At 28.8% G+C, this 23595-nt stretch overlaps 1 protein-coding gene across 1 annotated transcript in view; it reads right to left on the minus strand.

Moving 5' to 3' along the window:
* Window positions 1-527: 527 nt before the first annotated feature.
* The window catches only part of Ptp36E (protein tyrosine phosphatase 36E), a 489476-nt gene continuing 466408 nt past the window's right edge, over window positions 528-23595 (minus strand). Inside the window, exons 12-16 of the mRNA XM_075359821.1 lie at window positions 19876-20007; window positions 18692-18820; window positions 4545-4732; window positions 3437-3572; window positions 528-667 (exon numbers count right to left, since the gene is read on the minus strand). Of these exons, the coding sequence (XP_075215936.1) occupies window positions 587-667; window positions 3437-3572; window positions 4545-4732; window positions 18692-18820; window positions 19876-20007 (666 nt within the window). The 3' untranslated portion in view covers window positions 528-586. The remainder of the gene's footprint in view (window positions 668-3436; window positions 3573-4544; window positions 4733-18691; window positions 18821-19875; window positions 20008-23595) is intronic.

A 23595-nucleotide genomic window follows, 5' to 3' on the forward strand; every position in this document is an offset into this window, starting at 1 on the left:
CATTCTTACAACTAATTTCTAATGAGTTCTTTGGTAAAGATTGTAATACTGGATCGATTTTAATATCGGTGGAAGGATTTTTACTACTAGGTATATTACTATCATTAACAGATTCTACAGGTAATTGTTGTCCTTTACTTAAATTAGAATTTGGTGAATTATTAGAATCAGCTAAACACAGAACAGAACCAACACTAGATTCATCGACAGATGTATAACTTTCCAGTTCATCAACATCCATGCACGACATTGAATGGAGAGTAGATACAGAACTAGATAAGTCCTTAACTTCTTTATTAAAATGCGATGAACTTTGACAAGTCTGATAGCAAGTCATTGATGTAGTCTCTGTAACAGACGTTTCACAAATACTTTGATGGTCCTCTTGATACAATGGAATATCTTTTGTAGTTTTTACACTAACCTCAACGATACGTCCTGAATAACTTGGTCCTGGGTTTTTTAAAGACTGTTCTTCTTCTTCTGGGCTCGGTGTCAAACCGGCAATCATTTCTTCATCAGGTGTAACTGGCAAAGCAGCACCTCGACCAAACTGATAAAACCAAAGCTTTTCTATGTCACACTCTCACTTCTTCTCCTTTAAGTCTTTATTTAAGTAGTGTAGGACATAATGAAGAACTAGGTCATAACAGTACTTATATTCTGTCTGAAAGTTAAAAAAAAACAACAAAAAAAACAAAAATTAGTTTTTTTTCCATAAATTTAATTAATATGACAATCAGAATCACATCAATTAAATAAAAATGTCTTAAGTCTAGAAGTAAATAAACGAATCTTTTTGCTCAGCAAATTGATTGTCATGAGTACAAAATGTACTACGTATTTACATAATATTCTTCTGAGGAATGATTGCAGTTTTCAAGACTTAAGTACTGTGTAAAAATATTTAACTTTCTACAAATTAAAAAAAGTTTTTTTTTTTCATTTGTATGGATGATAAAAAATTGTTTCATCACAAAGTTGTCTAAGTAGCTTATTGTCTAGTAGCTTGTCTAATTTAGCTTTTTTTTTTGTTGGCAGCTCATTTTGTTAAAACAAATGTTTTTCAATTTTGTTAGTACAGATGCTTTTATTCGTTAACTGATGCTATCAGATTATGTGAGGCCAATATTTTAGTCTCTTTTACAGCCATATGTTTTTAACTATAATGGCTAAAACAGATGACTGCATTAAAAAAAAAACTATTTTAAATGATTAAATACTCCGATTCTTAGAAAAGTTATTCCAGCTAAATTCCTTTACCAGAGCAAATTAATATAAAGCAAAGTACTCAGTAAAATATTTTTCCTCAATTTCAAGACAAATAAGAGATACCTTTTTCAAATACAATATATATATATATATTAATATGGTAAGTTTATTTCATCTAATTACTGTATTTTGGTGGTCTGTATTCAAAATATATATATACACAAGGTGTGTGAGAAAAGTAATGAAATTGGTAACACTGTGAGCGATCTGGCAACGCTGTGTCTACTGGTCTGTGCTAAACCGGTTTGTTCATCCCTTCCACATGCTCAGTACAAGTTTCAACTCCGTTCAGCCAACACACTATTTTTGACAGCACCATCAGTGAAGTTGTATTTCTGTTGTGTGTAACGAAAATGTAGCATCAGAATTTAGAGCAACATTGTGTAGTCAAGTTTTGTGTTAAGCTTGGGATTTCCCAAGCTTAACTTCGCAAGGTCACTTCGCAAATTTTTGCGAGTGTGACCTTTGAAAAGTTGAAACAGGCCTATAGGGAACATTGCTTATCAAGAGCACAAGTTTTCCGCTGGCACAAATCATTTTTGGAAGGCCGAGAACATATTGAAGATCAACCTCGCTCAAGGAGACCTTCAACTTCAAAATCTGACAAAAGCGTTGAACGTGTGAGGGTTCTTGTGAGATCAGACCATCATTTAACAATAAGGATGATGAGTGAACAGTTAAATTTAAACGCTTTCATCGCACATCAAATTTTGACAGACGATTAGGACATGTGAAAGGTTTGTGCAAAATTTGTACGGAAAAACCTCACAACAGAACAGAAAAACAATCGAAGAAACGTGTGCGTTGATCTTCTTGAGAGGGTTGACAATGACCAAGAATTCTTCAGTCGTGTGATCACAAGTGATGAATCCTGGATATTTGAGTACGATCCTGAAACAAAGCGGCAAAGCAAAGAGTGGCACACTCTGTCATCTCCTCGACCGAAAAAATGTCGAATGGGCAAATCAAAACCTTCCTGATACAGTCATCTTGCCTCAAGGGTGTTGCAATGTGTAAGATCGTACATTAAATGCATATCAGCCATTTCTAAGTTCGTATAAGTATGATTTACATTATCTGCCATAATGAATAAGACAATGTTAAAGAAATAATTAACTCCTACAGTACAAATCAATGTATTCACTTCATCAATATCGAAACACAAACTGGAAATTAGTTTTTATTTACATTTTCAACAATGACTTGTTAATTACATCTGTTTTAGTGTAAATTATTTTTCAATATTATTATATTTTCATGATTTCAATGATATTTTATTTTATCTTAATATCTTCAATGTTATTAAATTATTATAATTTATCACATGATAACATTAATAAACTTATTCCAGTTGAGTTCTGACTGAGTTAATTTTATTTGGAAGAAAATGAAAACTGGTTTTTTAATGTAGAGCCTCACTTCAAGAATTTTTGCCATAATTTTGTTATTTATGAATGGTTTTAAATAAATAAGGTGTCATATAGTCTTTGTCATAAAACGCTTAACATTCTTTGTAATAACATAAATAAACCAGCGGTTGCAAAGAATATTAAAATTAAAATGTTTACATGGCTGTCATTTTGAAATGGATCAAGAGATCAAGTTCATTAGTTTTACAAAAGTAAACATGTAGATCCTAGCATTATACAAACTTTTGGCTTGTTAAGATTAACCATTTCTGAGAAATAAACTTTTATGTTAAAAATACAAAATGGCAGAGAGCCAGTAAACTAAGCATTTCTGAAAATATGTTGAAAAAATATTCTTCTTTATTTTAATGTGAATTATTGAAACAGTTTTTACCAACATTCTGTATATTCTATTGAAGAAGTAAGAGCAATTTAGTCTACAAACTTATTGCATAACTGAAACTTAGCCATTGGATATTGAGTTTACTTTTTTCATCTTTATTTTGCTACATTTGAAAAATGTATAATTTTTATAAAATACCTGTTTCCCCAAGTTTAATAGCTAAATATTAAATTATAAATTGCTTCTATAAATCTAAAACGAATATTGAATAACAACCTTTATTCAGCTATTTGTCAAAAAAGAGAAAAATTAGTAACAATAATAACAGATTTATACCGAGTAGTTAAAGTACCTACTAAAATGTGTTTGAAGGTAACACCTGCTTGAAAAGTGAAAATAAGATACTTCTTACCATGTTCTCAATGAGTTGTGGGCGATGTCTTCGTACAGTCTTTACAGCTTGGAATATATCAACTTCCCCATGTTGGATAACTTGTTCAATACATGCATTTGCAGCACAATATACTCCACATCTTCCTCGACCATCACTGTGAATATACATATCAGAACAGAGTTGGTAATTTTATGATTAAAAAAAATTTGTATAAAAATAAAATATGCAAAGATAAATAGTTTTAAATCTTCTACAAAATTAAATTATTATTTATAATTTAAAATATCAGATTAACTTGTTAATCAGATCTACATGATTTGCTGATATTAGCAGACATGGCTTCCATGATAAGCAACTACCCAACATACATGGGAATCAGCTATAATGTTAATTGGTCCAACATAATTCTCAAGATCATCAGGTCAAATTGTTAGGATCTTATTTATCAGAAAAATCATTCATTGTTGTGTTCAGCATTTCAAGATTTGTCACTTGATACTCTTAAACCTTGAAAAACATCTGTATGATCACATTCAACATTTTTTGTGCAACTAGAAACAGGTAGATTAGGGCAAGAAGTACATTAACATTTGAGTCTAAAGATCTTGCCACAGAGAATATATAGTGAAGTATAAGTTCATTGTAGCTTGCAATTTCCATACAGCACTTTCAGGTTAACTGAACTTCACATTAACAGATAATTTGGTTAAAATTCTTTAATTTACAGATTGCAATTTTAACTTAACAACCAATAATATAAAATAACATTAAGACCTAATACTTTGATGAAATTAGTCAAAAACCAATCCTGTTTTAGCAAGTTTCAATTCATTTTAGCTTCTCAACTGATTTGAATTATTAACTCAAATCATGTGTGATTTTCAAGGATTGAAATGAAAACAAATGAACTAAATCATAATCCCAAATTGAGAATTAAACTTGGAACTCGTATCAGTAGAAGATAGTGATTAAAAATTGTACTTGGTAATAAACATAACCAATTCTTTGTAATTAAGCTGAATCAGGATCTAGTTTATACAAGTTTTAGTAAATTTATTTATTTTATTATTTGAGTCAAAGTAGTTAATAAATTAAATAAGAAGAAAATTAATATATATTATCTTACAAAGAAACAACAACTACAGGTCCATAATCTGTACGCTGTCTCCATCGTTCAACCATATTCATTAACTCTACAAGTGAATTAGTAGATGTAGGCACTCTGTGTCCCATAGGCCAGCAGGTTAACTGAAAAAGCTGTACAGTCCTTGGAGGTGCCTTGACACCAGCCATTAATTCTGTCAGTGAGACAATCTGTTAAAAATTATAAATTATGATTAGAAAAATATTTCTAAAAAAAAAACACATAAATGCATTCATAATATTTATTAAAATTACTTTTATTTTATTTTGGTTTTATTTTAATTTGCAAATGTTTGGTCTAGTATGCAGAAGCAGTTGCATCTCAACAGGGAAATGTATTATATGTTTATGTTATATTTCTGTAATTACACACATGAATAGAAAATTGAGGATGAACTCATTTAAGAAAAAAAATATTTCAGATTGTGTGAAAATATTAAATATTTATGAAAATTAATAAAATTAAAAAAAAAATCTTTTACTATATTTTAAGAATTAAATTTCATAAGAACTGATAATGTTAGCATAATTGATAAAAGGACTCTAAATCAAATATTTTTATATTAAATTAGCCATTTATCTTTTTTTATCAGATCACCTACTCGTATTTTTAAGGTATGCTTCTTTATTTACTCATTCCAAAATTCATATTCATGTTCAAACAGATTTATTTTTATGTAAGTAGATAGATTTAACCTGATTAGTTATAAACATTCATTTCATGATAACAATAAACTAGATGGAAAAAAGTAACAATAATTATTCTTTTATACCATTCAATTAGAGTGCAGAATTATTTTCTGCTTGCGTGTCATGATTATGTAAAAAATAACTTTAAAATATTAAATTACAGGTAAAAATACTAGAGAAGCTGTATTAGTATTAACCACATGAAGAATGATTTTACCAACCACACATTTAAATGATTTTACACACGTGAATTGGTATAACACATTTCATTTTAATTTGTAATTTTTACTATGGTATAGGTACATTAAACTTCCCTAAATATATAACAATAGAAAACAAGAAAATAATTGTATGTGATAATAATTTTATTGTTTTTTTTTTTGTGTATCACACCACAATAGAAGATTAAATGTTTGTGAAGAATGCATTATCACGATATACTCTTAAAGATATTTATGTGGATTCACATACTTCTACACAAATTCATATCAAAAACAAACAAGGCTTACCAGACCAGTAAACATACATCTATTTAACTCAAAAGATATTTATTATTGTGTTTAATGTTGTGATCATACAGAGCAGCAATATTTAAAGGTGGTCCCTACCCTTAAACTCAAAGAGAATTATTTTAGTTTTTAAATCTTTCAACATGGAAGTTTAGTACTTGATAATGCCTCTTTCAGTAATATGTGTATCTACAATTTTATTAGAATTGTAATTTATTATCAACAATATGCAAAATATCCTCTTTGGCAGCTTGGACAAGCCGTTAGTATGTAAATTAAATTAACCAATGAGCTGAGAATAGATATTTGGGATATCCTATAATTAATACATTTCTGTGTAGAGTAGACAATCTATTAATGAATTTATTTGACTTTAATCAAACTGGCAGAATCTTCCTTCAGCACTTAATTTCACTCAAACCACAACCTCTGATTTTTTTTAAATTTGTTGCTTTATTCAACTATAAGTTTTAGTTATCAGAAATAATACTGCTAAATTTATGACATGTGCTGCCTTCTTGTGATGGTTTGTGATATAAGATTATCCAAATGCTTAGTTGTGTGTAGTTGCTCTGTTTGTATTTGCTTACATTCTTATTCTGCATAAAGTGATTCTTTTTAATTATTATTATAAAAGAATGGTTTTATTTTTCAAAGTATTTTAAAAAACATTAATTTAATTTTTAAACCAGAATAATGTGTATAATTTTTACAGGCTTTCATCAGAGACTTGTTTGAGTGCTAAAAGGTTTTTTCAAGTTTTTTGTTCACTTCTTAATAATTAGCAGCTTACTTGGAAGTATTTGTTCTGCATTACATAATTTTAAAAGTAACAGTTATAAAAGACAGTTAACAAGGGTATAAAGTTTCAACTTAATTGCACATTTAACAGTAAATGCTAAATTAATTTTAGAAGAAATTTTTAAATATTTAGTTTTTTATTAACAAAAACTACTAAATTTTTGGGTAAAATAAATACAAGTATAATTCATAATGTTTACATAACAAAGTTAAAAAAAAAAATAGTATTCTAAAACTTTCTTCTTTTTACCTGTAATGCAACCATTATGGGATAGAGTCAAAAATGAATCTTCACTAAAATGGTTAAACCATTTATTACTGTGTTAGCTTTTAGTACTCAGCCTGTTAGATAAGAGCGGTCAACTCACCTTCTTTTATCATTTATTGTGTTCAGATTACACACCTGAACACAAACTAATTAATGAAGATTAATAACAGAATCCATGTGTTAAGATTGTAATTTTATTTTTATTGATAGTAAAGATTTCCACTTTTTAGAGGAGTAACTGCTTTATCATAAAATTTAGACAATTCAAAAAACACTTCAACCACTGTATCTTCTGAGAATCATTACAACGCATGCAGTAACCTGTTTTGTGTAACTTCTGCTAACTTAATAATATAATTTTTTTCTAAATGAGTTAAGACTAAATAAAACACTGTATTCCAATCGAGTAAATGCTTGTTACAGACTTTTCTCTCTAATATTTCAGAAAAAAATTAGGTAACAGTAAAACTGACTGAAAATTAATGTTGGTGGAATGATTAATAGAAAACGTTTACAGCTTAATTAGAAAATTCAAGATAAAATATATTGTAATCTAGAGGAATTTGCTCTAATTTTAATCAGGGATATCCCATCCCAATCTAATATTAATTTATTCTTAAAGACACACACTCAACCTTATGAATCTAAAATCAATCATAACAAAAAATGTATGTACAATAAATCAACAGTTACATTAACTGTTGAATTTGAGGTTAACAGTTAAAATACTCGGCTACTACTGCTTCAGGATGTATAATTTTTTTTAATTATTTTTATAAATTTTAGAACTATAGTAATCTGATTTTTTTTTAACATTTAATTAATTTCTGGCTATCAAACTAACTTTGAACTGAGTACATAAATCTGAAATTATCAATTTCTTTAGCAGTTTTAATCCATTTTTGTAAATTTTAAACAAAGTCTAGAAAAAAGGTTTTTGTTACAATTTAGTTTCTGAATGAAAATATCTTTCTTACAGCAGAGATTTTTATACCCTCTATTCATTAAAAAATTACAATACATGAAAAAATTACAACCAAGAATATTTCAAAGTCCAGAATATTTCTGGGCTTTCAAGTTGCATGGTCCAGATAGTGACTTTTTTCTTTTTCTGTTTAGTCTCCATAACCATATAAGGTATTACTTCAGAGGATGAATGAGGATGATATGTATGAATGTAAATGAAGTGTAGTCTTGTATAGTATCAGGTCAACCATTCCGGAGATATGTGATTACTTGAAACCCAACCACCAAAGAACACCAGTATCCACGATCTAGAATTCAAATTCATATAAAAGTAGATTTGAACCTTAGTAGTGAACCTCCAGGCAGTGACTAACCTTTCTACCCCAACTTCTTGGGAATGAAACATTTTATTGAGGAAGGATATAACATATTACTGGTTAAAAAGTTTGAGTTGAGCCATTTAAAAAAAATTGCTCTTCTCCAAAAATTAGAGTAGTCTAAGAACAAGTACATACTTCCTAAAAAAACACCTTTCTTTGTTCATTCCCAGAATTATATGACTTCTGAAATATATAAGTGAACTGAAAACTATTTGGCCAAATTCTCAATTGAAGTTTCCTTTTATGGTCATAAATATGTAATTGTAGATCCAAAAAAATTACAATGAAATTGTAAACCAATATGGTAAGAGTCTCACAGATATCATTCCTTCCACTCAAAAAACAAAAATTTCTGTATTACAAATAAAATTGTTTTTAACAAATTACAATTATCCAAAAAAATTACAATTTCATTGTAATTTTTTGGATATCACACCATTTTATTGGATTATTATTTTTTATGAATTACTGATTGTTATCTTATAGATTTATTATTAAAATTGCCTTAGAACAAACAAATTGAATTTGTTGATAGTCATATCATTCACTTCATACCATATTTTTCCTTTTTTAATAAAACTAATATAATGAACTTTATGAATCAAAAATCTATGATTTAATATTGCACTTATTTCTTTGTAAGTGTAACCCTAGATTTTTATTGTTAAATTTGATTTTACCAATTGAATTTATTTCTGTTTTATTTATTCCTTTTTTAATAAAATGTAATCTCTTGTAAAGTAATACTATTTTAATATATTTTTTACTTTTTTATATATATATTTTTTTAAAGAAGTGATGAGAATTAAAAAAACTGTTTTATCTTCATTACTTTCATTTACATAACAGCGTTAACTATTAAAACAAGCTGTATTATATTTTCTTTTAAATTTTATTATTTCAAATACATATCAAGTTTTTGTACTCTTCCTAGTGCTATCAGCTACTGCTATCTAGCGGTGTGATTTGTAAAGGTATAATAAAAAAAATGAATAAAATCACATATTCGAGCCTGCAGTTTATCAAATGGAAAAAAACATTGTCTAACAAAATTTGAGGTATTTTTTGAAAGTATTCTTTATTACTAACCTAATTGAACTGAAATATAATGTTTTCATGCTTATTTTTCCCCCATTTTCATTTCACTTTAGGTAGGTCATGTTTACATTTCTGTAAACGTACTACATTGACTTCGTTGCCTCTTACTGACGAAGTTCTACCAAACTCCGTGTTAGCCTGAGGCAATCTGCCAACTAACTGACCTATAGTGCAAGTGTAAAATAATTTCAGCAATAATATAAATGAATATAATGCTAAGAGTGCGTCACAACAGTATCCCAAAGTACCCTGTGATTACCGAGGGCATCTTCAAATGGTACCTTCTATATGCACATGCATATACACAATTGTTGTTCTGTATCTATAGATGATGATAAATGCATCTTATAAATATTTGAAGGGTAATGACCACCTGTTAATACAACTTAAACTAAATAAAAATACATTACAGTTTTATTTTAGATAGGTTAAATACTTAAAATTAAAGGAAATGAAATAATAAACATGTAAAATAAAATTATATTTACAATTACCTTGCTATTTTCAGCTGCATTAATATTTATAGCTGGCCTATGAACGTATCTTAGATCCTGAGAAGAATTGCATGCAATGTTAGGTTATAGAATGCCAAATCATGCAAGTAAAAAGAAGCAATAACAAAAATAAACTCTGAACAATAAAGACAAAAAGTAAATAAAATGAAAAATTAATAAACAGACAGTAAGTAAATATAATAAAGCACTATGAAATAATAGCGTTTTAATAAACAGTCAAATTAAGTAATGTGATTGCTCTGTGCAAAAATTGTTGTTAATTATACTCATTATATAATATTTTCCAACGTAATATATGCAGTGTATAGCATACATTAGAAAAAAAAAAGTTAGTTTGGATTTTATGAAAAGAATAGATAACAGAAGAATACTGCAAAAAATCTGTAATCACTTATAAAAGAAAAGAAAAATGTAGACTAAAGCATTATGTAGATAATTTAGTGGATCATAATTGATAAATTAGTAGATGTGGATATTTGAAGGAAAAAGATAAGCCAAGAAACTGATAGGCACTGAAAATCTATAAAATGATTAATAGCCCAAAACAGGTAAACAATATAAAACTGTTTTGCTCATTGTTTTTTTAAATAGTTAAAATTATTTGGTTATTTTTTCAGTTCATCTCTCTCTCTAACTTTCATTTAATACTTATTTTTTGCTTTGTTTTCAATTAAATAATTGCTAAATCTTCTTGATTAGTAAAATCAAATAGCTTAATAAAAATAAATTTATTTAACAAACAAAATAACTTGATCTTATTTACAGATAATATGTACATCATTTACATATTACATGAAAAATAATAATAGAAATTCAAGTTAATATAAAACATAACTGATACTGATAAGATTTACAACACTAATGTATCACCCATGTTATATGAGAATAATGTTTTTTTATTTTATTATTAGCATCACATGAGTCAATGTTTCATAACAATTACATGATATTTGTATGAAATTTCAATAAATAGACTTAACAGATATTGTTAACTTGTATTGAGTATATATACAAAATTACATGTTGTGAGTCATTCATAATCAATGCCCAGCAAAAATTACTGAAGATAAATTGATGAAAATTTCTAATCTTCTTGCGGTGTAAGTACAAAGAAACAAAGGATTTTTTTGGAATTACGAGTTTAAAAGGTTAAAATGGAGTAACAATGGAATTTACTAGATAAATTTATTACTAAATTTCTCAGTATTAAATGTAAATATAAACTTGATTTTTGGTGTATGTAACCTGCATGTGAATATCTAAAAATGAATTTTTAGAATGTTTGAAAATCTGAATACAAAGGGTTGAAATGAAATTTTCAATTTTTTTTTAAACCAGACTATTTTTTTAATTTCTTGGTAATAAATAAAGAAATTAACTTGATTTTTGGTGCGTGTAATATTCTTGTGAGTATCTAATAATAAATTTCTGAAATCTGATCTTGAAAGGGGTGAAGAAAAGTAACTAACATTTTTGAAAAATGATTGTACATTTTTCCCATTTCCAACTATACTAAATGATATATTTACTAGACCTTGACTTGAAAATACTTTCAGATAAATATTTTAAAAACATTTTCTGATTTGTTTAAATTTCAACTTTTTAGGGATATGGCAGTATACAGCATGGCTCGGCTTACCATACATCCAGGATTAACCCAGACAGTCCTGGTTTTTTAGTGCTGTCCGAGGTAATGTCCCAGGTTTCAAAAATGTCCGGGGTTTGAGAATTTTATGACTGAGGATTTTTTTTTAATTTTAGACTTATATGCTCAACATCACGTTTTTAAACATTCTCTTACGGCTGGCCATCCATCTGTCAGCCGACCTTGGAGCAAGCGCTGATGTCAATTTTGACGGAGGAGTGGCGACCGGTCTCGCCACAACTTTTTACTTATTCATTTGGCAACACAACAGGGGCAATGAGTTTATGTTGTTTTTGTGTTTGAAGTAACTCGTCTACGTGCTTTTTGATCATTTTATCTCTATTTGTTTTTTGTCTCATCGTTTAGCAATAGGTAAATGTGTGTTTAATGTTAACCTGTAACAGAATACAAATTTTTGAAATTGTGTAATGACAGTAACAATGAATGTATTTATTGCACACTATGTACTGGAGAATAGAGGAAAGGGTGATATTGAAGACCACATGAAAACAGTTAAACATAGGAGTACTATTAATGCACATCTAAACTGGTTAAAAAGTTATATGACCCAAAATTTTCATCTGCTAGAAACAAAACTGAGGCAATTATTCTTAATGTTATTTCGCCATTTATAATTGATAATATGTTGTGTTCTTTGGAAAACATAAATTATGTAACAGTAGCAATAGATAGCTCAAACAGAAGTGAAGTAAAACTTGTTCTGATTGTTGTAAGATATTCCAGTCTGGAAAAGGAAATTGATGATGTCAGTTGAAACTGCTCAAATTTTGACTCTGTATCTTTTGCAGCGAGTGAAAAGATACACACTTGAAGAAAAGTTGGTTTATTATACTACTGATAACACTAACAATAATTTTGGTGATGTAAAGAGAAAGGGGAGTGAAAATGTGTTCAGAAAAGTTAAAAGTGATTTAGATAGACCTACTTTAGGAATTAGTTGTTCAGCCCACATTGTACACAATTAAGTACAAACAGCATGTGATTCTCTACCCCTGGACATAGAAGTTATTGTTGTAAAACTTTATAAATATTTTCACATATATACAGTAAGAGTAACGAAACTTAAAGAATTCTGTGAATTTGTGGAAACAGATTAAAAAAAAGTATTATCTCATAGCAGTACAAGGTTTGTTACCTCCAATAGAAAGAATTCTTTCCATTTTTGATGGCCTAAAATCATACTTCTTATCTTGTGACAAATGCCCAAAATTATTATTTGATTTTTTTTTTAAATCTAAAAAGTGAACTGTTTTTGAAATTTTTATGCGGTACTCTACAGTTATTTAATAATGTAGTTCTGAAATTGGAAGCTAATTCTATCACAGCAACAGAAGCATTTCACACATATTCTGAATTAATTTGTCAACTTCAGGAAAGAAAAAACCACAAATTTATACCATCTTCTGCTGATGTTCAGGAACAAAAGTTTTTCTCAAGTGTAGACAATTTTTATAATTCTAGTATGCAGCACTTAGGTTGTGAAGAACCGATTTTGATAAAATTAGTAGTAAGTTTCAGTAGATAAATTTACTAACTGAAAATGCCTGGTCTGATTTAGAAGGGAGAGCACAAGTTGTTAATGAAATTATAAAAGATTCCATAAATATTGATGACCTATTTGATGAACGTACATTGTTGAACCAGGTAATTCAAAACCAAAGGGAAGGTTGTGATTCAAGTTCTCAAAAAGTACCAGATACTATTGAAGGAGAAGTGGAAAGCAATTTTTAAGGTGTTTCAAAACACTGATATTTCATGTCGCAATATTTCTAAAATGTTTGAGTTTGCAATGTCTTTGCCTGGGACATCTGCTCCAATTGAGAGAGTTTTTTTCAATTACAGGGAACATTTGATCTGTAGAAAGGGATCTGTAGATCAAATCTGATATGATCTGATCTGTAGATATTTTCAGTATCTACTGTTAAACATCTGTTAAATGTTAAAATTAATTCAGAACTTTCTTGTTGTGAATTTTATGACGTATTTAAGACAAACAAACCATTTCTGAAAAAAGTCATTCTAGTGAAAAATACAACTGAATAAATAAAGTTTAATGTTTCAATAAACTGTTAAAACTTATAAGTAATTTCAAAAAAATGTCTTGGGTTGGACCCAAAAAAATATGGCAAGACTAACCAACACATGGCGACTCAACCAACACAGCCACTATCATTGTTACAACATGACTGGCTGTACCTGCTTCTGGTTACATGACTAAAAAACATAAAATTAAAAAAAAAGCTGATCATGATGGGAAACAAGTATACATAAACAGCAGAAGTTGCAATGGGGATGCTAGTGTGTATATATATATATATATATATATATATATATAAGAAAAGTCAGTTACAAACATGATTTGTAGAAGTGGACAATAAATAAAAAGGAACATTTTTTTTTTTTAAATTATGAAATAAAATGATAAAACAAAGGAATAAAAAAGTTTATAGAACACTCACATCATAAGATCACTTTAAAACTGTTTGGACAATTACTGTACATCTTTACCGCAGAAATGTACTCATATAAAAAATAGCACGCTCAGCACCTACTACGATAACTCTATAATATAAGCTTATTTATGATAATTGCTAAATTATTTTAATCAGCATAATTATCCATGACAATGCCAATCAATCTTATTCAGCAGCTGAATTAATTATAGAAGAGCGCAAATTAATAAATAAATATGCATTAAAATTATCATGCAGTATATTCATAAGCAACAATTCTAGTAAAACATTTCTAAACAAAAATTAAGTTTTTAAGAAAAAAAAATTAAAATGACTCACTTTTTAAATACAAGAAAATGTGCTTTTTTCATAAAAAAAAATAATAAATATATAAAAACATAATAAAATAATAAATAAATGGCATAATAAAAGAAAAACATGTTTTTCTTTTATTATGCCAAAGTACAAATGAAAATGAATATTTTAAACTTTTTTTTTTAATGTTTAATTGTAAACAAAAAACAAAGTAAAAAGTAAAAAAGCCTTTTTACTATGAACTTGCTGAATGTATATATTTATATAAATATTTTTTTTTTTGTCTTCAGTCATTTGACTGGTTTGATGCAGCTCTCCAAGATTCTCTATCTAGTGCTAGTCGTTTCATTTCAGTATACCCTCTACATCCTACATCCCTAACAATTTGTTTTACATATTCCAAACGTGGCCTGCCTACACAATTTTTTCCTTCTACCTGTCCTTCCAACATTAAAGCGACTATTCCAGGATGCCTTAGTATGTGGCCTATAAGTCTGTCTCTTCTTTTAACTATATTTTTCCAAATGCTTCTTTCTTCATCTATTTGCCGCAATACCTCTTCATTTGTCACTTTATCCACCCGTCTGATTTTTAACATTCTCCTATAGCACCACATTTCAAAAGCTTCTAATCTTTTCTTCTCAGATACTCCGATTGTCCAAGTTTCACTTCCATATAAAGCGACACTCCAAACATATACTTTCAAAAATCTTTTCCTGACATTTAAATTAATTTTTGATGTAAACAAATTATATTTCTTACTGAAAGCTCATTTCGCTTGTGCTATTCGGCATTTTATATCGCTCCTGCTTCATCCATCTTTAGTAATTCTACTTCCCAAATAACAAAATTCTCCTACCTACATAATCTTTTCTCCTCCTATTTTCATATTCAGCGGTCCATCTTTGTTATTTCTATTACATTTCATTACTTTTGTTTTGTTCTTGTTTATTTTCATGCGATAGTTCTTGCGTAGGACTTCATCTATGCCATTCATTTTTTCTTCTTAATCCTTTTTACTCTCGGCTAGAATTACTATATCATCAGCAAATCGTAGCATCTTTATCTTTTCACCTTGGTTACTCCGAATCTAAATTGTTCTTTAACATCATTAACTGCTAGTTCCATGTAAAGATTAAAAAGTAACGGAGATAGGGAACATCCTTGTCGGACTCCCTTTCTTATTATGGCTTCTTTCTTATGTTCTTCAATTATTGCTGTTGCTGTTTGGTTCCTGTACATGTTAGCAATTGTTCTTCTATCTCTGTATTTGAACCCTAATTTTTTAAAATGCTGAACATTTTATTCCAGTCTACGTTATCGAATGCCTTTTCGAGGTCTATAAACGCCAAGTATGTTGGTTTGTTTTTCTTTAATCTTCCTTCTACTATTAATCTGAGGCCTAAAATTGCTTCCCTTGTCCCTAAAATTTTCCTGAATCCAAATTGGTCTTCTCCTAGCATTTCTTCCACTCTCCTCTCAATTCTTCTGTATAGAATTCTAGTTAAGATTTTTGATGCATGACTAGTTAAACTAATTGTTCTGTATTCTTCACATTTATCTGCCCCTGCTTTCTTTGGTATCATAACTATAACACTTTTTTTGAAGTCTGATGGAAATTCCCCTTTTTCATAAATATTACACACCAGTTTGTATAATCTATCAATGCTTCTTCACCTGCACTGCGCAGCAATTCTACAGATATTCCGTCTATTCCAGGAGTCTTTCTGCCATTTAAATCTTTTAACGCTCTCTTAAATTCAGATCTCAGTATTGTTTCTCCCATTTCATCCTCTTCAACTTCCTCTTCTTCCTCTATAACACCATTTTCTAATTCATTTCCTCCGTATAACTCTTCAATATATTCCACCCATCTATCGACTTTACCTTTCGAATTATATATTGGTGTACCATCTTTGTTTAACACATTATTAGATTTTAATTTATGTACCCCAAAATTTTCCTTAACTTTCCTGTACGCTCCGTCTATTTTACCAATGTTCATTTCTCTTTCTACTTCTGAACACTTTTCTTTAATCCAATCTTCTTTCCCCAGTTTGCACTTCCTGTTTATAGCATTTCTTAATTGCCAATAGTTCCTTTTACTTTCTTCGTCACTACCATTCTTATATTTTCTACGTTCATCCATCAGCTGCAATATATCGTCTGAAACCCAAGGTTTTCTACCAGTTCTCTTTATTCCGCCTAAGTTTGCTTCTGCTGATTTAAGAATTTCCTTTTTAACATTCTCCCATTCTTCTTCTACATTTTCTACCTTATCTTTTTTACTCAGACCTCTAGCAATGTCCTCCTCAAAAATCTTCTTTACCTCCTCTTCCTCAAGCTTCTCTAAATTTCACCGATTCATCTGACACCTTTTCTTCAGGTTTTTAAACCCCAATCTACATTTCATTATCACCAAATTATGGTCGCTATCCATGTCTGCTCCAGGGTAAGTTTTGCAGTCAACGAGTTGATTTCTAAATCTTTGCTCAACCATGATATAATCTATCTGATATCTTGCAGTATCGCCTGGCTTTTTCCAAGTGTATATTCTTCTATTATGATTTTTAAATTGGGTGTTGGCAATTATTAAATTATACTTCGTGCAAAACTCTATAATTTGGTCTCCTCTTTCATTCCTTTTGCCCAGCCCGTATTCACCCACTATATTTCCTTCCTTGCCTTTTCCAATGCTTGCATTCCAATCTCCAACTATTATTAAATTTTCATCTCCTTTTACGTGTTTAATTGCTTCATCAATCTCTTCATATACACACTCTACCTCATCGTCATCATGGGCGCTTGTAGGCATATAGACGTTAACAATCGTTGTCGGTTTAGGTTTTGATTTTATCCTTATTACAATGATTCTATCGCTATGCGTTTTGAAATACTCTACTCTCTTCCCTATCTTCTTGTTCATTATGAAACCTACTCCTGCCTGCCCATTATTTGAAGCTGAGTTAATTATTCTAAAATCACCTGACCAAAAGTCGCCTTCCTCTTCCCACCGAACCTCACTAATTCCTACTACATCACACATCCTTATCCTACCCATTTCCCTTTTTAGATTTTCTAGCCTACCAACCTTTTTTAAACTTCTAACATTCCACGCTCCGACTCGTAGAATGTTATTTTTTAATTTTCTGGTGACCCCTTCCTTAGTAGTCCCCACCCGGAGATCCGAACGGTGGACTAGTTTACCTCCGGAATATTTTACCAAGGAATGTATATGAATGTTACCAAGGAATGTGTAGGAATGTATATAATATAAATATTATATACATTTAACATATATGAAATATTGATCAACAAAATACAGTAATCAGATAAGTTAAACTTACCTAGGTTATTGGAATTTTAATTTCCAATAACCGGTTTTTGCAGTATCCTGCATCTTCTCAGTTGATATTAAATTCTATATGTATTACATTAAAACTTATTCTTTTTAATGATGTCACTTTTTTTCTGAAATTATATTTTCTATTGTCAAATTTTAAATGATATTATTAACGTGCATGTAATACTTATAATATAATTTAAAATTTGACAATAGACAATATTACAATTTCAGAAAAAAAAAGATGAATCATTAAAATGAATAAGTTTTAATGTAATAAACATAAAATTTAATACAAACTGAAGACACAGGATACCATGAAAACCAGTTATTGGTAAGGTAAGTTCAACTTACTTAATTACTTAATTAGTGTTTTAGTGGTTTATATTTCACATAATATTAAATTTTATTAACACAGTGGTCAAAATGTTACTAAATTATTTGAATATTCAAAAAATTATATATATATATATATATATATATATAATGCGTTTAGTTCTTAAATAGTATATCCTACACAAATTGCAACTGTCACGTTCTAAAATGAAATCCACATATTTGTGCAATCTCATAAATATAAGAGGGCAATTTTTCTTTCTATGTACCTATTTATTTAACATTATCATGGGAAAAAACTAATTGGAAGCTTGTGCTACAGTAAGGGTGTATCACATTTAGGTGAAAATATGGTTATATAAAAAGAATTTCTAATATTTAACAAATTTAGTTCAGCAAATTTTAAGTAAAATAAACAAAAAAAAATTATAAAGACGCATTATCTTCATCATAGAACACATGCACAATTTTTGTCACATTATTAATTAAAAAGAAATCTAATAACAAAATGTAACAGATATGTGGAAAAATGAGGAGTGAAAAATAGTTAATAAGTATAAAAATAATAAAAAACTGGGGGGGGGGGGTTTACATATTTAAAAAAATAACAGCCTTAAAATAATTTTCACAATTCCTACTTACCTAAAATGCACTAACCTATATTGTACATAATATACAACTGATGACAAATATCCTGAATTATATAATCATAAATTTCAGTATGTTCATGAATTTAGTTCATTCTAATATTGTAAAAAAAAGAAATAAAAGCAGAAAAAAGTAAAATTACCTTTTTATTTATTCTGAACACCCAAGTCTTGATATTTGTATAGTGATTATGTGAGATGTGATCTATTGTAAAAACAGGACCATATTTTTTTGAATGCCTTCCCTCTGGCCAAAATGATGGGTACTGTTGCTGTTGAGGAACAAAACAATTGTTCAATTTCAGTTTTCCATAAAAATAAACACATGAATTCACATAAAAACACACATCAAATAATAGAATCATTGGCTGCTACTGTCAATTTCAATACTTTCCAAATAACCTTCGATCACAAACACTATTTTTGTGAACAGTACTGTTGGTTGTAGGAGGGTTGTCTTCACTTTACTTGAAGATGGAATCTTCTAATCTTTCCTATTCTATGCACCGACCTTCTGAGATTTAAATTTTTAAGTAATAAGTGTTTTATCAAATTATTACTATTATCTCTTTGTAATCGAATACAAAGTCAGAAGTTTTTCTAAAACTATTCTATTCCAAACAATTTGAGTCAATTAAACCACCTAAACTAAAACTTCTTTTATAATGCCACATGCATAATGCGGTTCATTATCATGAAGTACAGAGAACCAAGCAAGTAGTTCAGAAGATTTCTTCATAATTCCAATGTATTTGATAGCCTTAAAGCTAATCTAGCTTTGATGTAGCCTCAAAGTTAATGAGTGGTGTGATAGGTATGATATAGAAAATATAACATCATTGAAATTCTTTGTAGTAAATTACATATTTACATAATGGTTAGATATTTTATAACATGTAAATTATGGAACATTCCTTTTACTATTAAGAATTAATGAAAACAAAATACTTATTTCTGTAATTATAATAAATAATAATTGGTTGCTATAATATTTCAGTACAATAAAACAAATAATTTTAATTTAATTTTTATAAAATTGCTAACTTGGTGATGCTCAATTTTCCCCTTAATTCTAATTACTTTTAATTTTTATATTAATTTTTAGTATGAGTTGGACGTTTTTAAGTTTCAATCATTATTCATTGCCTATAAAACTCACAAAATTCTCGTTACACATCATTCAGAAAAGAAAATATTTTGAAAATCCTTGTTTCTAAAGAAGTAAAACAATTAAGTCCAGAAAAGCAAAGAAATCTGTTAAGTAATTATTTTATAAATTAATATCTTAGAAAATAAATATCTTAATTTGAAGTTTTTAAAGACTTACTGATCCTTTAGGAGGTACACAGAGTACAACAACAGCAGAACATTCATAATCATACACCAGTGACCAAAAATCACCCGGTGTGTGTTTTAATGGCCATTCAGTAACAATATATTCTCTTGGTTTTGTATAACCCTGAAAAAAGAATACTGTTCTACATTTCTTTTTCTCACATTTAATTGTACACAATTGAAAAAAAAATATTGCAAAATAGTAAAACTACACATTTCCTACCCTACTAAACGGCATTTGTATCTGTGTCTGAGTGTGTATCTCCCTTAGCTTAGCACCGGTATGTACCAATCACTTGGGGAAAATCCCGATTCATCAGTACATGTCTCGCGGTGGTCTGGTGTTTACTTGTTATATTATTATATATCGATATACTATATATATATATTTAAATTATATATTTTATAATTTAATTTTTATTTTTTATTTTATTTTACCGTATATAAAATTTTTTCGACCCCCCCCACACCACGTTAATCCATCCTTTCCCAGTGGTACCCATCGGATGATAATATTTTCAAGTGCCCCCGGGGCGCCGTTAGGAAATTGGTGACAGGGTGCGACGGGGTGCCACCGTAATATCTCAGCAACCGCTCGTCCGATTTTCACGATTCAAACGGCGTAAGAATCAGCAGGTCGAGCGCTAACTGTTTAACTCATAGGGAACACTCTTGATCGACCGGATCTTGGTTATCCGGAAATTAAATCGTTTAGTTCTATGTTTTGATTGCATTCACCCACCGTAAAATGTACTGATCCAGTCTTTCGCCAAACACGCTCAAACCTGTGGCTATCGCAGCTGTAAAGTATGAACTTGAACGTGACTACTAAAAAGTAGAAAATGAAAAATAAGTAAAATTTTTTTTTTAAAAATCACTCTTATAATGCACTAACTAAAAAGTATAAAATAAAAAGTATGTAAAAAAAATTTCAAAATACCACTCTTAAATTAAACGCACTAAAATGTAAAAAAATAATTTAAAAAAAATAAAATAAAAATAAAATGTAAAAAAATAAGTATGGTATCTCGGAATGGATCTAACAACAAGCTTTGATGGTGATGTGTCAGATTATGTAAAAGTCATAGCTTCAAATTAAAAATTTGATGTTTTTGCCAATTTTTTCTTATGCGTGATGAATGGCCTAAAGAGTGGAGTGCAAACAAGTATACGAAAAAATTGATGAAAACATAAAATTTTTAGTCATATGTCACATAATCTTACATATCACCAACAAAGTTTGTTGTCAAATCCATTCTGAGATACCGTCCTAAAATTATTTTTTATCTTTTGGTGTGTTTAATTTAAGAGTGGTGTTTTAAAAATATTTTTTACATATTTTTTATTTATTTATTTATGCGATTGTTTTTCTTCATAAAATAATGAACTATAATCAAAAAGTAGGCACAGGAATTTCCTGTTTCGTTAGTATCAATTTCTAGAGTTAAATTTCTAAATTAACTTTCGTTATATCAATTTTCATGATTCAAAAAAATATATTTTAACATTAGAGATAATCAATTTTGGACACCTAATGGTCCCACTCCGAGACACCAGGGCAATCGGCCCGGGTGACTGCGGAAGCACACCCTGCAGCTAGTAATTTCGGGAAAATTTAAAATTAATTTATGATAAAATATGTTAATAAAAAAAAATAATGGTCTTTGATCACATTTAAGAATTTGAGTCAAATATTCAAATAAATGGATTTATTTATAATTTATAACTGATAATACTATTTTCTTGATAGGTATCAAAATGTATTATGATTGGTTACTTGAACCACATTCATTGAACCGGTGTTTAAGTAAGTTCAACTTTAAAACTGGTCTACGAGAATCCTAGATACTTGCCTAATTCTAGAATGTTCTTCCTCTTTCATTACTTTGTAATTAAACAATATAAAATACAAATTTTACATAAGCAAAGGAAAAATAATATTAGATGTAAGAAAAAACCTGATATACAATTTTATTCACAAATATGTTCAAAATCTCTTACTTTTAAAGAATTAAATGTACTCATATTATCTTCTTGAAAGTGGGGCTGAATGAGGATATAAAACTAACATTGGAGGTTTTGTGCGAATATCTAAAAATAGTAATTTATCAAAATAAAAAAGCCAGAGTCCAACAGAGGTCTCTGGCTTTTTTAGAAGCATTAACAGAAATGCTTCTACAAATTATCACTAATTTGATTTTGGTTCTTTCTGCCTGATAAAAATTGTAGAATTTTTTTAATCTCTGGTAAGTTTTATCCTTTCTTTAGAAAAGCCAGAAGTGCATATATAATGTATTTACTTTCAGCATGGGTCAGGTTACATAGATAGCTGTAATTAGTTGTGTAGTAGTGTACTTTACAAGTTATTTATTTTTGGCACTGAAGATTTCTTTTGTAGATACATTCTATAGATTCAAAAATTGTTACATTTATTAACAGTAAGTGAAGTCAATGAAATGATATATCTGCTAATCTTCTTTGCTTCATTAAAAACAGATTTCAATTAAAAACAGTTCACTGAATTTAGGCATACTAAAGTACATTAGTAACAAATTTATTATTTATTAATCACAGTATAGAAAACCAGCTACTAAAGAAAAAATCAAAAGAATAAATCAATGTTAACAAATACCAGCAATTTATCTAACTGTGAGATGTTAAGACAAATAATATATTATTTTCACTTAATAAATATTTAAGATGTAATAAATATAAAGTGTCAGGTTTAATGGATAAATTAGAATCTGATTTTGTGAAACATTATTTACAGTGAACTATGTCTTAAGATCTTAATGTTATTATGTGAAATGTTGGACATTAAACTTGTTTTTTACTGTCAAATTTCATTATAATTACTACTTAATTTTAGCCTTGTTATTCAGGGTAAAAAAATAGCAGATACACTGCTGCTGATCTTAAAGTTATCCTTTATAAAAAATATTAATTTGTAGCCATGATGATACTGTTTTCATCCTAAACAGAGAGCGATGATAAAAATTCAGTGCAAAATGCAATGGTCTCATTCAGCAGGTTTCACACAAATTTGATAAACCATTCATATGTGAAGTAAATGTAGGACAGATAACTGGATAGATAGGCAAATATTATTCTTATTAAAATGTGTAGATTTTAGATTAGGGTTGCAACCATGACCTCAAGGAAATGAGTCCTGATCAAAAAGTTGAGTTCCCTCTTAGTATTGTTTTGGTCTAGTAGAAAACAAAAACAGATCTCGTGATCAGGTTGAAGGTAAACTTCCTCCTCGAAGCATCAGTTTGACTAGTTTATTCAAAAGAATGACAATCACAGTCAGAATTAATATTATCTTTCTTTTTCTGACTAGCACTTTATACCTAAATTTACACCAAAATTAATTTTCATTTTTGACTGCATGTTGATAAATTAATCATGCTGTAATAAATTTTAGGTGATCACCTAGTAACAATATAAGTTTGATATGTTTAATTTTACTTACTGATTTACTGTTTTTTTGTTTTGATTTTATCAGAGAAAATAATCTTAATTTTTCTCAAAAATTAAGAAATTGTTATACTTTTATTACATGCATCTTATTACTGCTTCTTCTGATGATTTATGAAGCAGAATAGTTAGAAGTGGTATACTACTGAAACACTCATGGAAGACAAAAGAATATAACAACAAAGCATCATGTATATATTTATTTATTTATGTAATACCAGGTTACAGAGTG

The sequence above is a fragment of the Lycorma delicatula genome, chromosome 3, assembly GCF_047948215.1.
Source record: "Lycorma delicatula isolate Av1 chromosome 3, ASM4794821v1, whole genome shotgun sequence".
Taxonomy (NCBI): domain Eukaryota; kingdom Metazoa; phylum Arthropoda; class Insecta; order Hemiptera; family Fulgoridae; genus Lycorma; species Lycorma delicatula.